At 38.9% G+C, this 16,936-nt stretch overlaps 1 protein-coding gene across 2 annotated transcripts in view; it reads left to right on the top strand.

The window, feature by feature from the left end:
* Positions 1-16,936, top strand: part of CTNNA1 (catenin alpha 1) — a 319,319-nt gene that overhangs the window by 196,952 nt on the left and 105,431 nt on the right. For both annotated transcript variants that reach the window (XM_044226586.1, XM_044226594.1), the window contains exons 6-7: positions 4,216-4,485; positions 7,792-7,995. In XM_044226586.1, the coding sequence (XP_044082521.1) occupies positions 4,216-4,485; positions 7,792-7,995 (474 nt within the window). The remainder of the gene's footprint in view (positions 1-4,215; positions 4,486-7,791; positions 7,996-16,936) is intronic.

Raw genomic sequence — 16,936 nt, 5'->3', positions numbered from 1 at the left:
GCAGATAGCCCCTAGTCCAGAAAAGGGGTATTTCCTCAAGAACAGTATTTGGGTGTGATGTATATACTGGCTTCATAAGCGTCCCTTGTATCATTTAATCAGCAACCACCCGTTGAGGAAATGCTAAGCCTCATAAGGTCTGCAGGCTCTTTGGAATTGATCTGTTTCTCCTTAAGGTTTTTCTGGTGCATGGTATGGTTGTGGGGTGGTGAGGATGTTGCTGAAAATAATAATTATTAACTCTAAAAAGGTGTTTTGTATGTGCTAAACACTGTTATAAACCTTTTGTGAATATAAACTCATTTAATCTTTACAAAACAATATAAGGTAGATCTATAATTGATCAGATACTCATTTTTGTAGATGAAAGAACTGTAGTAGTACAGGGAGATTAAATAATTTGGCAAGGTCATTCATCTAGTCAGGTGGAGCCAGGTTTTAAACCCAGGCCCCAGGGGCAGGGATTTTGTCTGTTTAAATTGCTGTTATAATCCCCGGTGCCTAGAACATTGTCTGGATGTGGTAGTGTTCCCTAAATATTTAATGAACAAGCGAATAAGCCATTTGGCTATACTGTAGATCCACCCTGGAATGGGGTTCTAAGTTTGGTCCTAATCTGTTATTTTCTTGGGCTGGAGTATAATTTGCTCACTAGGAGTGTTGGGTTTCCATGAGGCTATAGGCTCTTCTTTGAGTGTAAGGGTAAAATAGATGGCAGAGGTAAGGATGGGCCGGCATTGACCCTACTTCTTGTAAGGAGGACTGCCTGTGCCTCCTGTGGTCAACACTGTTTCCTCAGTCTGCTTCAGATGGAACACTATGATGTTTATATTATTCCACCCACCCAGGTACATAGAGCTTGTTGAGATATTTGCCAAAAACCTAATGAACTCTGAGTTTCATGATTTCTTTCTCTCTCTCTCTCTCTCTCTCTTTCTTTCTGTTTATTTATTTAAAAAGATTTTTATTTATTTTTCAGAGAGAGTGCACACAAGTAGGGGGAGCAGCATGCAGAGGGAGAAGCAGGCTGTCTACTGAGCAGGGATTTTGATGTGGGGTTTAATCCCAGGACCCTGGGGTCATGACGTGAGCTGAAGGCAGATGCTTAACCCACTGAGCCACATAGGCAGGCATCCCTCAGATTTCTTTTTCTGAAAACCTGAACAGACACAGTGGTAATGGATAGTAAAGTAAATAATCAGGACTGGCTGGATTTGCTTATGGTCGCCCCCACCCCCACCCCCTTTTTAAGATGTATGTTTATTTGAGAGAGAGAGAGCATGCACAGGAAAGGCAGAGTGAGAGGGAGAGAGAATCTCAAGCAGACTCTCTACTGAGCATGGGGCCTCACTCAGGGCTTGATCTTACAACCCTGAGATCATGACCTGAGCTGAAACGAAGAGCCAGTTGCTCTACTGACTGTGCCACCCAGACTCCCCTGGCTGGACCTTTTGTTTAAGTATTTTTGTTTGAATTTGAGAGAAGATATTTGATCACATGGCTACAGTTTTATATTGTTAAGAGGGAAATGAGAGGAAACTTTTTTTACTCGACCTTCTAGTTTTGGGTTAGAGAGAGTGCTATAGATAACTTACAAGTTAGCTTTTATTTCTTGATCACTGCGTGGCATGGTTAGTTCAGATTACGTTGAAAGTAATCATTTCTTTTTCGTGTTTTCTGTTCCCGAGTCTGCTTAACATACAATTGGATTGTTACAGTTTGGGGGTCATGAAGGCTAAGGTGGATTAAGGGACTCTAGCTTCATAAGTAATCTATTAATTTTCTCAATAGCTCATTTTTTCACCAATCCAGATTACTTATCACTACTACATATTTGGAAGATAATACTTAATGATTATTATTCTTCTGGTAGTAAATCAAGTGCTGCCTTGTGATGGTGCCCATTTTTCCTATCTTTATTTAATAAAATCTGGTTTCTTTGTTATGGCAAACTATTCTCAAGAGAAAAAGCAGAATAGCAGTTAGGACAAATGATATTTAGTTGTTATTTTCATCCTAGGTTGAAATATATGCCCCATATTTGGTAAATAGGAGTCTGTCAGACATAAATTTTGGTGAGGGCAGAATGTGTAGAAAATGCCACACACAATGCGTGCACCAGCTGCTTAAGCATAATGGTTAGACTTTTCCCCTTGTCACAGCTTGAGTCTTGAGATGATCGTTAATTCTCTAAATCTGTGAGGTCCTGTTTCTAGTTTAGTTTTTAGAAAGGTAAAATTTCTCATACCAAGCAAGGCAGTGACTTAAGGAAAGTCAAGTGTTGAATAGTAATTGTGGCACCTATTAGCTTTAGGTGACCAGAAATTTCTTTGGTAACCTTTTAAGAGACTATACTGATTTAGGTTATAGATACTTAAGGAAGAATTCTAAAGCTGTTTGCAAAGTGTCTTATAAAACAGAGGACAATATATGTACTTAGAGGCAAATGCCTCCCTAGAAGATTTTAAGTCCCTGAGGTGGTGGTGGAGAGCAAGACACTTAGAAAATGCCACACAGAACATGCGTACCATCTGTTTAAACGTAATGGTTAGCCTTAGCCCTCTGTCATAGCTTGAGTCTAGAAATGATCACTGATTCTCTAAATCCTTAGGGTCCTGTTTCTGAATATTTAGCCTAATGTACTGTGCTATGGGGCATTTGAAGTGCTGTGAGCTATTGCAAATTCAGATTCCAAATGAGAAAAGGATTCTAGGAGGAAAAGTAAGCTGTCATATTATACAAGGTTTGAATGAAGATGCAAACCTAAAATATATAGTTAGATGAAGTATCAGAAAAAAGAAGCCAGTTACGTGTATCTAATGCTTAATTAGGAACTCCTCTAAAAAGATGAACTGTTAATAAATGGCTTCAAATTGAGTTATTGACTTTGGCCTTTCTTAATTTTCTCTTACTGTTTACACATGTAATACTCTTTTTTAAGACGTTTAAATTTGTATTGTAGGATTTAGTTGGCACAATTAACGTTGATGTTCCAAATTTACACATAAAATAGAGCAGATCTGATGGTCAGAGTTACCACTTCTATTTTTCTTTTGTGGGGTAATCCACATTTACTAAAGACTTAAGTGTCGTTCCCCCCCCCCCATTGTTGTTTCTTGCGGTAACAATGGGATACCAGAAATATCCTCTTCCCATCTTGCTTATTTGTCACTTACTTGATATCACTTATTTGACACTTGGTGCATCCATTCAGCCTACCAAGTAGATGTCAGTATTGGAAATCATGCCAGGAACCTCAATTTTTTTAAACTATGGAATATAATTATGGGGAAATTGAGAAAGAAAGAAAATTATGAGGAAGTTGAGAAAGGATCGTTTCACTTAAGACCACAAGTACATAGAGTATTACAATGAAATGAAAACCTTTTGAATAAAACTCATGGAGCACTTGAGCCTTTGCTTTATGTATTAATGACCTTTGTCCCAAGGCCATCTTTGAGATAGGGGAATGGAGGGAAGGGAGTGCAGAGTTGTGTACTTGAAAGAGTAGCCTAATACATCCTTGTAAGTTGTAGTTAATGTACACCTGTGGTATCCCTTCCTAATTTCGCAGAACTCTTATAATGAATTTTTATAACGTAATAAAAAAGAAGTACTCAAACGAAATCTTAACTCTGTTTAAATGTGTCTGAATGGTTTTTCTAATTCGGTTGAAATAGGTACATACATTTTTATATAGTTGTAATGAAGATGCTAGTCAGTTTTATGTTTTGCTTTTTAGTTAGTGCTCTGTTAGGTGCTTTACACGCATTATCCCATTTGATCCTCAGGACAATGGAAGAAGTGTTTTGCTCCTATTTTATAGCAGATTGAAATGAGTATGATGATTTTAAAGAGATTATTTTTTATTTTTAAGAGATTTTTATTTGTAAGTGATCTGTACATCCAGCATGGGGCTTGAAGTTAAAACCCAGAGATCAAAAGTCACGTGCTCTACGCTGAGCCAGCTGGATGCCTTTAGTGTGGGAATTTTAAGTAAGATCACAATAGGAAAAAATAAGCTGGAGGTTCAAGCCCAGGTCTGGGTGATTTTGAAATGTTTGAATTCTTACTTAAAATCCATGCTACCTCCTTTGTTTTGAAGCTAGACATTCATGAAACTGTTGTGTAGAATTTCTCACTTTTCAGAATTTACTGCAAATTTTTTTATGACTAGAACTCACATAAAGACTGTTGCAATTTCTTGTTTTACAGGAACTCAAAGATGTGGGCCATCGTGATCAGATGGCTGCAGCCAGAGGAATCCTGCAGAAAAATGTTCCAATCCTCTATACTGCATCCCAGGCATGCCTACAGCACCCGGATGTTGCAGCCTATAAGGCTAACAGAGACCTGATCTATAAGCAGCTGCAGCAGGCGGTCACAGGCATTTCCAATGCAGCCCAATCCACTGCATCAGATGATGCTTCCCAGCACCAGGGTGGGGGAGGAGGAGAACTGGCATACGCACTCAATAATTTTGATGTAAGTTATGCGTAGGAGGCAACTTCAGATTCTTGACCATCTGCCCAAAGTTAAGAGGTTTCTAGGGAAATGTGATCATGGTTTCTGATGAAAGTTCATTTTCTACCTAGATTTGCAATCTATGTCAAAATAGATTTTAGAAATCATTGGTCTACTTGAACGTGACTGGGCTTACAACATTTTTTTCTTTTTCTTTCCCTTTCTCTTTTGTTAAACTTCTGAATTCTTGGGCGCCTGGGTGGCTCAGTGGGTTAAGCCGCTGCCTTCGGCTCAGGTCATGATCTCGGGGTCCTGGGATCGAGTCCCGCATCAGGCTCTCTGCTCAGCGGGGAGCCTGCTTCCTCCTCCTTCTCTCTCTACCTGCCTCTCTGCCTACTTGTAATCTCTCTCTCTGTCAAATAAATAAATAAATAAAATCTTTTAAAAAAAAAAAAAAACCAAACTTCTGAATTCTTTTTATGAAACTTAGTTTCCTATGGGATCATTATCTGTTGAGGATATGAGTTTGGTTTATTTCACCTAAGATTTTAACCTTTCAGCAGATGTAAAGCTTTGGGAGATGGAGGCAGAGTGGGTGCAGACTTGTCCTCCAGGGGCTCACAGTCTAGTGGAAAAGACAGATACATCATAAGTGATTATGACAGAAGTGTTGTCACGTTAATCTTACTTGTCTGCCTAGGTGCACTTCTCAGTGACTAATTTGTAGTAATACATGAAATTTAATCAAGTGGAAGCAAATTTGGGCTTAAGATACTCAGTGTACTTCCATATAGTTATCTTTTTTTTTTTTTTAAATTTTATTTATTTATTTGACAGAGATCACAAGTAGGCAGAGAGGCAGGCAGAGAGAGAGAGAGAGAGAGAGAGAGGAGGAAGCAGGCTCCCTGCTGAGCAGAGAGCCCGATGTGGGACTCGATCCCAGGACCCCGAGATCATGACCTGAGCGGAAGGCAGCGGCTTAACCCACTGAGCCACCCAGGCGCCCCATATAGTTATCTTTTATAGTTGATGCCCTGGATCTGTTCTGTGTATTCATTCTCTGTACACACTGTCCTATATATCAACTCTTTCTGGTGTTTTTTTTGTATTTTGGGTTTTTTTTTTTTTTAAACTTCTACCCACAATACTTCATGGCTTCCAGTAGATGGCAGCAGGTTTTTTTTTGTTTTGTTTTGTTTTTTAAGTTTTTTTTGTTGTTGTTTTAATTCTAAACCCACTGTTGGGTTACATCATCATCATCATTATTTTTATTATTATTTTGATTAACATAACAGAAAATTGCCTTCAATGTGGCCAGTATCCTTTCATAAGTAGGAATGCTTTGAAGTAGAGAATCTACATAGTGGAGTGCATTTCGTTTTTAAGTTTTTCCTTGCCTTTATATTTTCCTCCTTTGACCTTCCTTTTCTTCCTTTTGACCCTTTATTTTGGCATGTGTAACTGAACATTCCTGATACACATGACGATTTGTGACTTCATAAATCATAAAGACAGTGTTAATTCTACAGACCATGGTGTTAGAATCGACTTTTTCTTGGAGTTTTAATCATTAAATGACTAAATGTTAAATCATTAAATGATTCATCTTAAAATTTAGTGACCCCTTTTTCCACTCCACTCAGATTTGGCAGTCTTAGGTATTGGGCCTCTTTGAAGGCACTAAGGATTACATTTTGCCCTGACTTGAGTTTTAATTGTCAGGGGCTACTTAACCTCGTAGGACTAGGGTGAGACTTCATAAAATGAGGGGGTTGGATGAAGTGATTGCAGGCCCATTGCAGCTTAATGACTTCTAACATTCTGTAACCATTTATTCCTCATTCTTACTGGTCAGAAGGCATTGTGTGTTTGGTCCCCCCCCCCCAGGAACTTTATTTATTTATTTGACAGAAAGAGATCACAAGTAGGCAGAGAGGCAGAGAGAGAGAGAGAGAGAGAGAGAGGCAGAAGCAGGCTTCCTGCTGAGCAGAAAGCCCGATGCGGGGCTCGATCCCAGGACCCTGAGATTATGACCTGAGCCGAAGGCAGAGGCTTAACCCACTGAGCCACCCAGGCGCCCCCCCCCTTTTTAAGATTTTATTTATTTATTAGAGAGCATGAGAGGGGGTAGGGTCAGAGGGAGAAGTAGACTTCCCACTGAACAGGGAGCTCAGTGGAGGGCTCAATCCCAGGACTCCGGGATCATGACCCGAGCCAAAAGCAGACACTTAATTGACCAAGCCACTCAGGGGCCCCAGCCAGAGAAATCCTGTAATAACTTAATCTGATAAGAAAAATGGTCAGCTAAAATGTGTAGGTTAATGAACTGGAGGCCTTGCATGTTCAATTTTGAAACTGAGGGTTCTTGGGAATGGGAAGAAGAAATGTATACTTACTGGAAAGGGCAAGCTTTTTTAAAGAAAAAACTTGGCATTTAACTTGAAATCAGTAAGAATAGTCTCCATAAAGAAAAATGAAAGACACAATATTTGCACAGACATTTACCAGTGTGAGGATAAATTGTATAAAACGGAAAAGTTGGAGGGAGGCCAGTAGCTGCTGTCCTGGGGTATTGATGTTTGCCCTTGTACCTAAAACTCGCTTGTGACCTGTCCTCGCTCACCACTGGTAAAGCTGAGTTTAAGTGGAGTCATGGGAGTGAAGAGACAGAGGAAGTTTTTATTCTTACTGGGGCAGTTAGACCTTACAGAGTAGCTTTCTTGGAATGGATTGCTATCATGTCTTACAGATTACCTTGAAGTCTTTAAGCAGAGAGAGTCTCTAATTTAGACCTTACAGGATGAGTATGAGACTGTATTATCTATAAAATTTGGTAGATGTATACGATGAGGAAGATAGATTGGAATTGATTATAAATGCATTCCTTTCTGAAACTGAGGACAGAAGTCTGTCTGTTTTTATTGTTTTTTTTTTTTTTTGCTGTGAAACAGTTCTCATGTCATGTAGCAGTTTTATACTCTGTATATGGAAAAGGAAAAGAGCTAACTTATTTCCTTACAATTATCATTTTACTAATACTGTAGAGGCTGACATGTAGATGTTCAGATTCAGTAGTGTGAACATGATTTTAATGCTGACATACTTGTGTTTGCTTTTTGTGGTATGGTGTCTCACTGAAGCCCCATTCAGCTGGATAGTATTGCTTGCAGTACCTTCTTTGAGAACCTAACAAAAAGTGTAACTTTATTTTAGGCATTGGAATATTTGTATTAAATCTTGATATTCCTAATCAACATTTTGCTCACCTTCGTTAATAATGGAGTGAACATGATCAGCACTAAGATTCAGTTAACACTTTCTCTGCAGAAACAAATCATTGTGGACCCCTTGAGCTTCAGTGAGGAGCGCTTTAGACCTTCCCTGGAGGAGCGCCTAGAAAGCATCATTAGTGGGGCTGCCCTGATGGCCGACTCATCGTGCACGCGTGATGACCGGCGTGAGAGAATTGTGGCTGAATGTAATGCTGTACGCCAGGCCCTTCAGGATCTGCTCTCAGAGTACATGGGCAATGTGAGTATCAGAACTTTTTTTGAAGTGAGAGTGTAACAGATGCTGGATCTGAGATATTTTAACTAAAAATGGCAAGTGTGCTTTTGGTTGCTTGGCCCATTAGGATGGCGCAGATTTTACAAGGAATGAATAAAAAAGTAAGTGGCTTTCTATTTATTTTTTATTTTATTTTCTCCCAACTTTTATTTTCTTTCTTTCTTTTTTTTTTTTTTTTAAATTAAAGATTATTTGTTTATTTATTTGACAGAGATCACAAGTAGGCAGAGAGGCAGGCAGAGCAAAGAGGAAGCAGGCTTCCTGCTGAGCAGAGATCCCGACCAGGACTCTGGGATCATGACCTGTGCTGAAGGCAGAGGCTTTAACCCACTGAGCCACCCAGGCGCCCCTGTGTCGTTTATTTTTATAAACACACACACACACAGCCGTTTTTTCCATTTAACATTTGGATGTAAGTTGCAGACATTGTGTTGGTTCAGCTCTAAATACCTTAGCGTCCATGTACTAAGGATAGTGACCTTTATTCCCTAAAATTCCATTATCACATTTAGGCTGCCATCTAATTTTAGGCAAAAGGGAGTGCTGAATATATTTATAGTTGGTAGTTTTTTTCATGAACCATGTAGAATGTCATAAGAAGAGGTAATTACCAACTATAGCTGTATTAGGTGAACTGAGTAGTGGTTTTGAATTTTTAGGGTTTGTGTTTAAAAACGAGTGCTGTAAAAAAAAATTTTTTTTCTATAGATAATACTTTACTTGTTGATTTTTATCTCTGTGGTCATTACCTTCCTTTTTCCTTCCCAGATACTTCTGTCATTCCAGTTACTTAATGCTTAGAGTTACTGTAATTTAGACCTTGCACCCAATATTTACTGTTGTAGAAAAGGAATAAGTTAAATAAAATTTATATAAAATCATTTTAGGGACACCTGGGTGGCTCTGTCGTTAAGCCACTGCCTTTAGCTTAAGTCATGATCCCAGGGTCCTGGGATTGAGTCTCACATCGGGCTCCTTCCGCAGCGGGGAGCCTGCTTCCCTCTCTGCCTCTGCCTGCCACTCTGCCTACTTGTGTTCTCTCTCTCTCTCTGACAAATAAATAAATAAAATCTTAAAATCATTTTCAAGGGACGGGAACAACACAGACTGGTTCTCACCAGTGGTTTTTGGTTGTTTAATGCTTTTCAGGAAAAGATCTGGTATTTTTTTATGTATTCATTTGCAATACTTCTTACTTGTTCACGTATATGCGTATATAAGTGAACATATAATGGTAAGTCATAATGGAATTCCTAGGGTGAAGATGAATGCTTTAGTGTGTTTATCTTTTTTCGACGATATTGTGAAATTAGTGAAGCATACTGAGTTTTTTTTTAAGCCATTGCCATGTTTTGATTGTATGCAGTCTACCTCAGAAAAGTGAGATTAGAGGCTTAGTTAAATCAAATGGAAAAATCAGTTGATAAGTCAGTGAAAATGTGGGGCACATTTAAAAATCTGTACCTAAGGTTGAAAACAGAAAATAATAAAAAATGGGTAGTTTGAAGAATGGTTCACGATATTAGAGTTTTAAATAGGGAAACAAAGGACTTGGTATGTGTGAGGATGCGTTATCTACTATCACATGTAGTACTGAAGTGCTACAAAAATATCAAATGTAGTTATGAATAGGAAAGTGCTTTAAGAACAGTCTTTGATTGGGAAGAATACATAATAAATTTCTTATTGTTCTGTATGCGATCTTCCTAACTATTCTGCATATAAGAGCTTCCTAACGATCCCTTGAGTCTTGGGGTTGATTGGATCTTGGCGTAGTCCGCTCTGGTCATGAGTAATCATCTAGTTTCTCTCCAGAGTGTCAAACAAATACTATTTTCAGTTCATGCCACAGATGTAAGTAAAGGTAGGAGACACTGATTTATACTTGGAGTTGCGGAGAGCATAATATCACTCTTACATAACATTTTATTATGTAGGTGAAAGCTAGAACAATGATCTTTGGCAGAAATTTAAGATTGTGGTAGAAATTATCTTGGGATTCAGATTGTATTTTAGAAGGTGGTTTCTGGACATGTTTTTCCTAAAGATAAAAATACTTAGTTCCCTTGTATTGACTCAAGTGACATTGACCAGGTTAGGTGCTGTCAAAAGTGATGGAATGAAGGTAAAGCCAGGGGAAGAGCAATGAAGCACACTTGAAAGCTTAGAACATTACAGGGTCTGCAAGAAGCAGAAGCAATTGGGGTGAGATTTGTGCTTATTTAGGGAGCTTTCAAAAGCATTTAGAACCTTTAATAACAATCAGAACTTACCAGCGGTATCTGCTTGTTGCTAACTTCGTACTGAGTATGTGTCACATGCGAAGTAGTAGAGTGCTGAGCACTGGGTAGAGGAGGAATGAGGCACTAGTCTTTTCCTTCTAATTAATACTCGGTCTCTACAGAGCATTTATGGGGAGTGCTAAACTGGCATGGGGATTGCAAGGAGAATGGGATTATTTCTATCTGGGAAACCTGAGAGGTGTTTATGAAAGATTTATTTTACATTCTTTAGCTCTACCTTGATTTTAAAAAAATGCCTCACTTTAAGTTTTGATTATTTCTCTTAAAAATATTAGACAAATAATTATGATACATGGAAAATTAAGATAATCTGGCTTAATTAAAACTGGTTCACTGCATGAAACTTCGTAGACAAAGTGGTCAAGTACAGAGTGGCTGATGTATTTTTTTTTTTTTTAAGATTTTATTTATTTATTGGACAGACAGATCACAGGTAGGCAGAGAGGCAGGCAGAGAGAGAGGAGGAAGCAGGCTCCCTGCTGAGCAGAGAGCCTGATGCGGGGCTCGATCCCAGGACCCTGAGATCATGACCTGAGCTGAAGACAGAGGCTTTAACCCACTGAGCCACCCAGGCGCCCTGTATTTTTATTTTTTATTTTTATTATTTAAGAGTGCGTGCCTGCCTGTGCATGAGTGGGGGAGGGGCAGAGGTAGAGGGAGAGGAGTAGGGAGAGAAGCAGACTCCCATCTGAGTGCAGAGCCCAGCGTGGGGCTCAGTCTCATGACCCTGAGATCATAACCTGAGCCGAAACCAAGAGTCGGCCAGTTAATGCACTAAGCCACTCAGGCACCCCTTATATAGATATATATTTTTCCATTTCCAGGCTTCTCTCAGCCATGTCATTTTTTTTAAGGTACATACTCTTAAAGTCCTGTTATCATCTCTAGTCTTCCTTCTTTATCCTGTGTGGTCATTTACTAGATTTCCATTGGTTTTTCCTCTAAGGCAATGATTTTGAACTTTGGATGCACATTAGAATTCCTGGGGAACTTATAAAATCTTGATGTCTGGGTTGTACCCCATGTAAATCAGGGTCATTGAACTGAGGTCCAGGCGACAGTATTTTTTTTTTTTAATTTAAGTATTTTATTTATTTGAGAGAGAGAGAGGGCAGGTGAGGGTACAAGAGTTGGGCGGGGGGAGTGCATAGGGGTAGGGATAACCAGACTACCCACAGAGCAGGGAGCCTAGTGATGTGGGGCTCCATCCCAGGACCCTGGGATCACAACCTGAGCCACCCAGGCACCCCCAGGTGACCGTATTTTTTTTTTTTTTAAGTTCCTCAGGTGATTCCATCATGTGGTTAAAGTGGAGAAATTCCTCTGGTGTTTTATTGCATTTGTCTCTACTGTCTCTACTGCCATTGCTTTATTCTAGGGTCTACATGCTTTTTTTGTTGTTGTCTGGTCTGTTCTTCTTGTTTAGGCAAGTCTGTGCTCACATCTAGGACATAGTTCATTCTGTGTTGCAGATTCTCTTCCTACTTCTTGAAAACTTAACCTGCTCTTGCTTAAAGACCCACATTTTTTTCCTCCATCTATTTGCTGAAGGCTCTTTCAGACTGCACCATCTTGCATTATTTTTTTTCTGCATGAAGTTTGTACGTAATTGTTGACTTCCTTGAATTGTTGCTTACTTGTATTTTCTTTATCCATATAATTTCTGCAACTGTGTTTAAACTTACAAAAGACAGGAACTGGGACATCTGGGTGACTGAGCTTGGAGTCTGCTTAAGATTCTCCTTCCCAGGCGCCTGGGTGGATCAGTGGGTTAAGGCCTCGGCCTTCGGCTCAGGTCGTGATCCCGGGGTCCTGGGCTCGAGCCCCACATTGGGCTCTCTGCTCAGCAGGGAGCCTGCTTCCTCCTCTCTCTCTTTCTGCCTGCCTCTCTGCCTACTGATGATCTCTGTCTGTCAAGTAAATAAATAAAAAATCTTTAAAGTAAAAAAAAAAAGATTCTCCCTCTTTCTATCTCTGCCCCTCTGCACTCCCTCTCTAAAATGAATGAATGAATGACAGGACCTATTTAAAAAAAAAATAAAATAAAATAAAAAAAAATACTTTCAGGCATTGTTACAATACTAGAAGTGGTATTGTGTGAGTGATTGCTTTACAGACTAACTCGTGCTGACATGGGATGAATGAAATAGACAATTTTGTATATTCAGGGTGCTAGGAATTAATATTTAATATTTAATAGTGGAAAAAAATCAAAAGATCCTTGCCCTTATGGGCCTTATATTCTAGAAGGTTATAGGGAAGGAGACCATGGGGGGGGTTTACGACTAATTCCTTTAGATCTCTCAGTATATAATGACGTTTGTAGAAAAAAAAATCAAGCCAAGTATTCTGAAATAGGCAGTGAGGGAAAGTGGTGTCCTGCGTCACAGTAAAATTAAATTTGATTCATCAGGTGAGAGCCAAACTCCCTTTTAAAGGCTTCAAGGGCCAGGAGGGCAACAGACTTAATGCTCCTGTTTGCATTGTTGTTTAAAGAGTAGGAGGTTACTCTTGGCTGTACTGCTAACTTACTGTACAGAGAGCTAAGAGATATTGATGTTAAAAGTAATACATTTGACCCCTACTTACAGAACATTATGGAAATGCCTCAGATGCATGACAATAGAGGTCTTTTGACATTCAGTGGATCTTTGTAGTTCCACAAATGACTTCCAGGTTTCCTTGAAATGAAATGTGGTTATTGTGGTTAAGTCTAATTTGTTCCTGCTCTGTCCACTTACCATTACTCCTTCCTGGAAGGGTTCTAGAAAAAGAAAAACAGCTTGGATGGGTGTCGTAATCTTAAAAGGCTTAAAAGTGAATGGATTGAAATTGAAATGTAATTGAAGTTGAAAAAGTATTGTTACCACTTTAGTTTTTCATAATTGAAAGTCATACATATGCATTAAATTACTGAACCACCAATATTAACATTTAGGAATAGGCATTCCAGTTAGTTTCCCTTTCTTGTATATAGTGTTTTTTTTTTTTAATTTTATTTTAAAATAATTTTAAACCTCTTACTGTTCCCCGCATATAAACAAAATATTTATATAATTAGGGTTCAAACTGTTACATTAATGCTTTGGAACAAGCTGAGAGGTTAATGGGTTAAATTTTTTCTTTCTTAAATACATAGCTGCCTTTGGAGCTCACTTGTATGTTAGAATGTTCTCTGAAGTTATTTCAATGCCAGTGAAAAACAACATTCTGAAGAGCCTTGTACTTTATGCAGTTGAATTCTATATTTCACACTTCATTCTGCTGAGGGATATGCTGATCGTCAATATGTTCCTTTTTCCCTTTATTAGAGCATGTGCTTTGAGCTGTTTTCCCAGTAGTAGAATTTACTGTGACCATGCTTGTTTCTGTTACCACACTCATCTTCAAGCCCCCTGACCTCTGAAAAAATAGATAAACCAAACTCCTCCTTCCTACCCCTTATCCCCCACATCTGAAAATACTTAACACAGTATCTGAAATAGAGAAGACCCTCAGCCTTTGAAATGAATTCCGTTTGGTTTTGTCCTGAGCAGTCTGGGTTAGTGGTTTATGGTCTTGTGTTGACTGACTGGAGTCAGGATTTAGGATTGATGACAAACACAGGCTTTGGGCTTGATGAGCTCTAGCTCTGTGCCATCCAGTGTGGTAGCCAGTAGCCAAATGTGGCTGTCAAGTACCTGAAATGTAACTGATTTAAACTGAGATGTACTGTAAGTATAAACTCCTTGCCATTATTTCAAAGACTGAGTACACAGAAAAGGATGGGAATATGGTTAAATATAATCTCTTCTTAAATTTATTTTTTACCTGTGTATTTACCTCTACTAGAATGTTTAAAAGTATATGTAGTTTTTGTTACTTGGTCACACTGTATATCTCTTGGGTAGTTCTGACTTCTGAGTAATCAGCCAGCGGAGGTGGGTAGATAAAAAAGTTCAACCTCCTCATTGAATGTCCAAAACGGTAGCATATCTGTTACATGGTAACTATCATAGCTTGTATTTTTTTTAATACCTTAAAGTATAGTTTTAGACAGAAGAAAATTGGTACAGTTTAGAACCTGGTAACGATGATGTTGCTTAAAGATAAATTTTATCTTTGTTCTTGCCTAAAAAACATTGGATGCGTTGGTAGTAGGATCCTAAAAGAAGAGTGCATTTTTGTTTGTTTTTGTGTTGCACTGGGTATGTATTTGAGGGGTTTGATTATGTTAATATAGCAGACATAAAATTTTTATTTGATTTGGTTAATAGTTTGATATGGAATGTATGAATAGGATGCATTTAATATTCACTTACTTTGAGTGAAGGGAAGCACTTAATTTAGATGCTAATCTCTTCTCAGTTTTGCAGATGCCTTCCTGGAATCACTTTAGCATATCCAGAGCTTCCCAGCCTTTGAAGGAGTCTTCACAGAGCTTGCTACTACATTATTTTGTAGCTACATTTATTATATTCAAAATTAAAATAGCTTACTTTTTCTGATTATAATTCTAAGTTCATTATAGATCACATGTAATTCTACCATGTATTCTATACTTTGTGCCTATGTGTGTATGTGTGTAAGCATCCGTGCATATGTAGGTACACACACATATCAATTCTTATCTTACCATTTCTTCTATTATTAACAGTAAAAATAAGGATTATTTGTACTGTTTTAATCTGTACCATATGCCAGCTCTTGTCCTAAAAGACAAATGCTTTTACCTGGTTTACTGCCATAATAACCCGTATTGAGTTGTTATTTGCTCAAAAGTACATACACATACAGCGGAAATTTCTGTCCTGAAAGTCTGAGCTCTCAGTACGTTTATCATTGTGCATCTTTACTACAGCAAATGTGGTTTTACATCATTATCGTTAATGGCTGCAGAGCTTTCCACTGTACTACTTCATAAATGACTATTCTGAAATTAAATACTCCACCCTAAATAAGATAAACCCAGGTCTGATATATCTGTTCGAAGTGAGCCAAGCAGGAAAGCTTTTTACAGTGTCTTCCCAAGCTACACTTTCTGATGTTGAGTGTCATAGATGTTTCATTTGGCTCTGTGATGTGTAGCTATGTGGCTGAGTTTTTTTTTTTAAAGACTTTATTTGACACAGAGAGATCACAGGTAGGCAGAGAGGAAGGGGGGGGGGGGAAGCAGGCTCCCTGGGCTTGATCCCAGGACTCTGAGATCATGACCTGAGCTGAAGGCAGAGGCTTAACCCACTGAGCCACCCAGGCACCCTGTGGCTGAGTTTTGTTTTACAGTATGCTTTGATTTACATCTTTGAACCTGTGGCTTTCCTGTAATAAACTTTCACCTGTATTGCTAGACCACAGTTCTGTAGCGGTGCTTGGATATGATTTTTATTGATTTGTTAGTGTAAGCTTTTCTGTGATCTGCCTAGCATATTTGGGAGAATTTAGACATAAATAGATGTTGCATTGAATGCAGAATTTGAGCACGTGTAAGGCTTGTTTCTATCGATGGAGCAGCATTTATTTAATTTGGGAAGCTTATTTGTCAAATACTGATTTTTCTCATGATGGGAAGTGAGAGATGTAAAAGACCTTCTTAACGCTGAGGAGGACCTTCTCCTCAAGTTATATTTTGTGTTGCTTTTGGAGAGGTTCAAGTTTCTTCCGTGTGTGCTACTCAGGCATTACATATTGCAGTATTTAACAGGCAAGTTTTTAACCTTCTATATACAGAAAGACGCATGTTTATGTATTAAATGAAATGCTGCTGGCCTAATGGAGCAACAGTGGAATGGTCTCTTGAGATAAGGATGATGGAGTAGATATGGAAGCATGCCCAGTGTCAGGCTGCAGATGGGTCAGGTTTTAGCCTCCGTGAGATGGCTGTGAGATTATCCTTGGTATTATTTTATACTCTTCAGATATTGGGCAGCCTTGAAAAGATTTTATATCAAAAAATGTTTTTGGATTAAAAGATTAAACCTCTAAGTATAGCAATATTAGTAATTGTCACTAGCGTAGGGTGAGAGGCAGTATAAATTTTCTTCTATATTTTGCCCCACATTTCTTGGATAATGTTTCCTATGGTCATAATGAAAAGGTTTAAAAGTAAACTTAGACCCCTTAGTTTCATGCATCTTGGATTTTTAGGTTTCTTTTTCTTTTAAGGTGTTATTTATTTAGATTTTATTTATTCATTTGGCGCAGAGAGAGAGTGCAAGCAGGGGGAGCCACAGGAAGAGAAGAGGGAAAGGCAGGCTCCCTGCTGAACAAGGAGCCTGATAAGGGACTCTGATCCCAGGACCCAGGACCCTGGGATGAGGACCTGAGCTGAAGGCAGACACTTAACAACTGAGCCACCCAGGAGCCCTGTTATTCTCTAGTTTCTTGAGGTGAGAATTGAGGTTATCTGTTTGAGACCACCTTCTTCTTCTTCTTTTTTTTTTAATAAAGATATGGGACAGATTTTCTTTTCTTTTCTTTCTTTCTTTCTTTCTTTCTGACAGAGGTCACAAGTAGACCGAGAAGCAGGCAGAGAGGCGGAAGCAGGCTCCCCAATGAGCAGAGAGCCCAATGCAGGGCTCAATCCCAGGACCCCAGGATCATGACCTGAGCCAAAGGCAGAGGCT

This window comes from Neovison vison, chromosome 1, assembly GCF_020171115.1.
Source record: "Neovison vison isolate M4711 chromosome 1, ASM_NN_V1, whole genome shotgun sequence".
Lineage (NCBI taxonomy): Eukaryota > Metazoa > Chordata > Mammalia > Carnivora > Mustelidae > Neogale > Neogale vison.
Note: the sequence above shows the minus strand (reverse complement) of the source record. Positions and strands in the feature narration are given on the sequence as shown.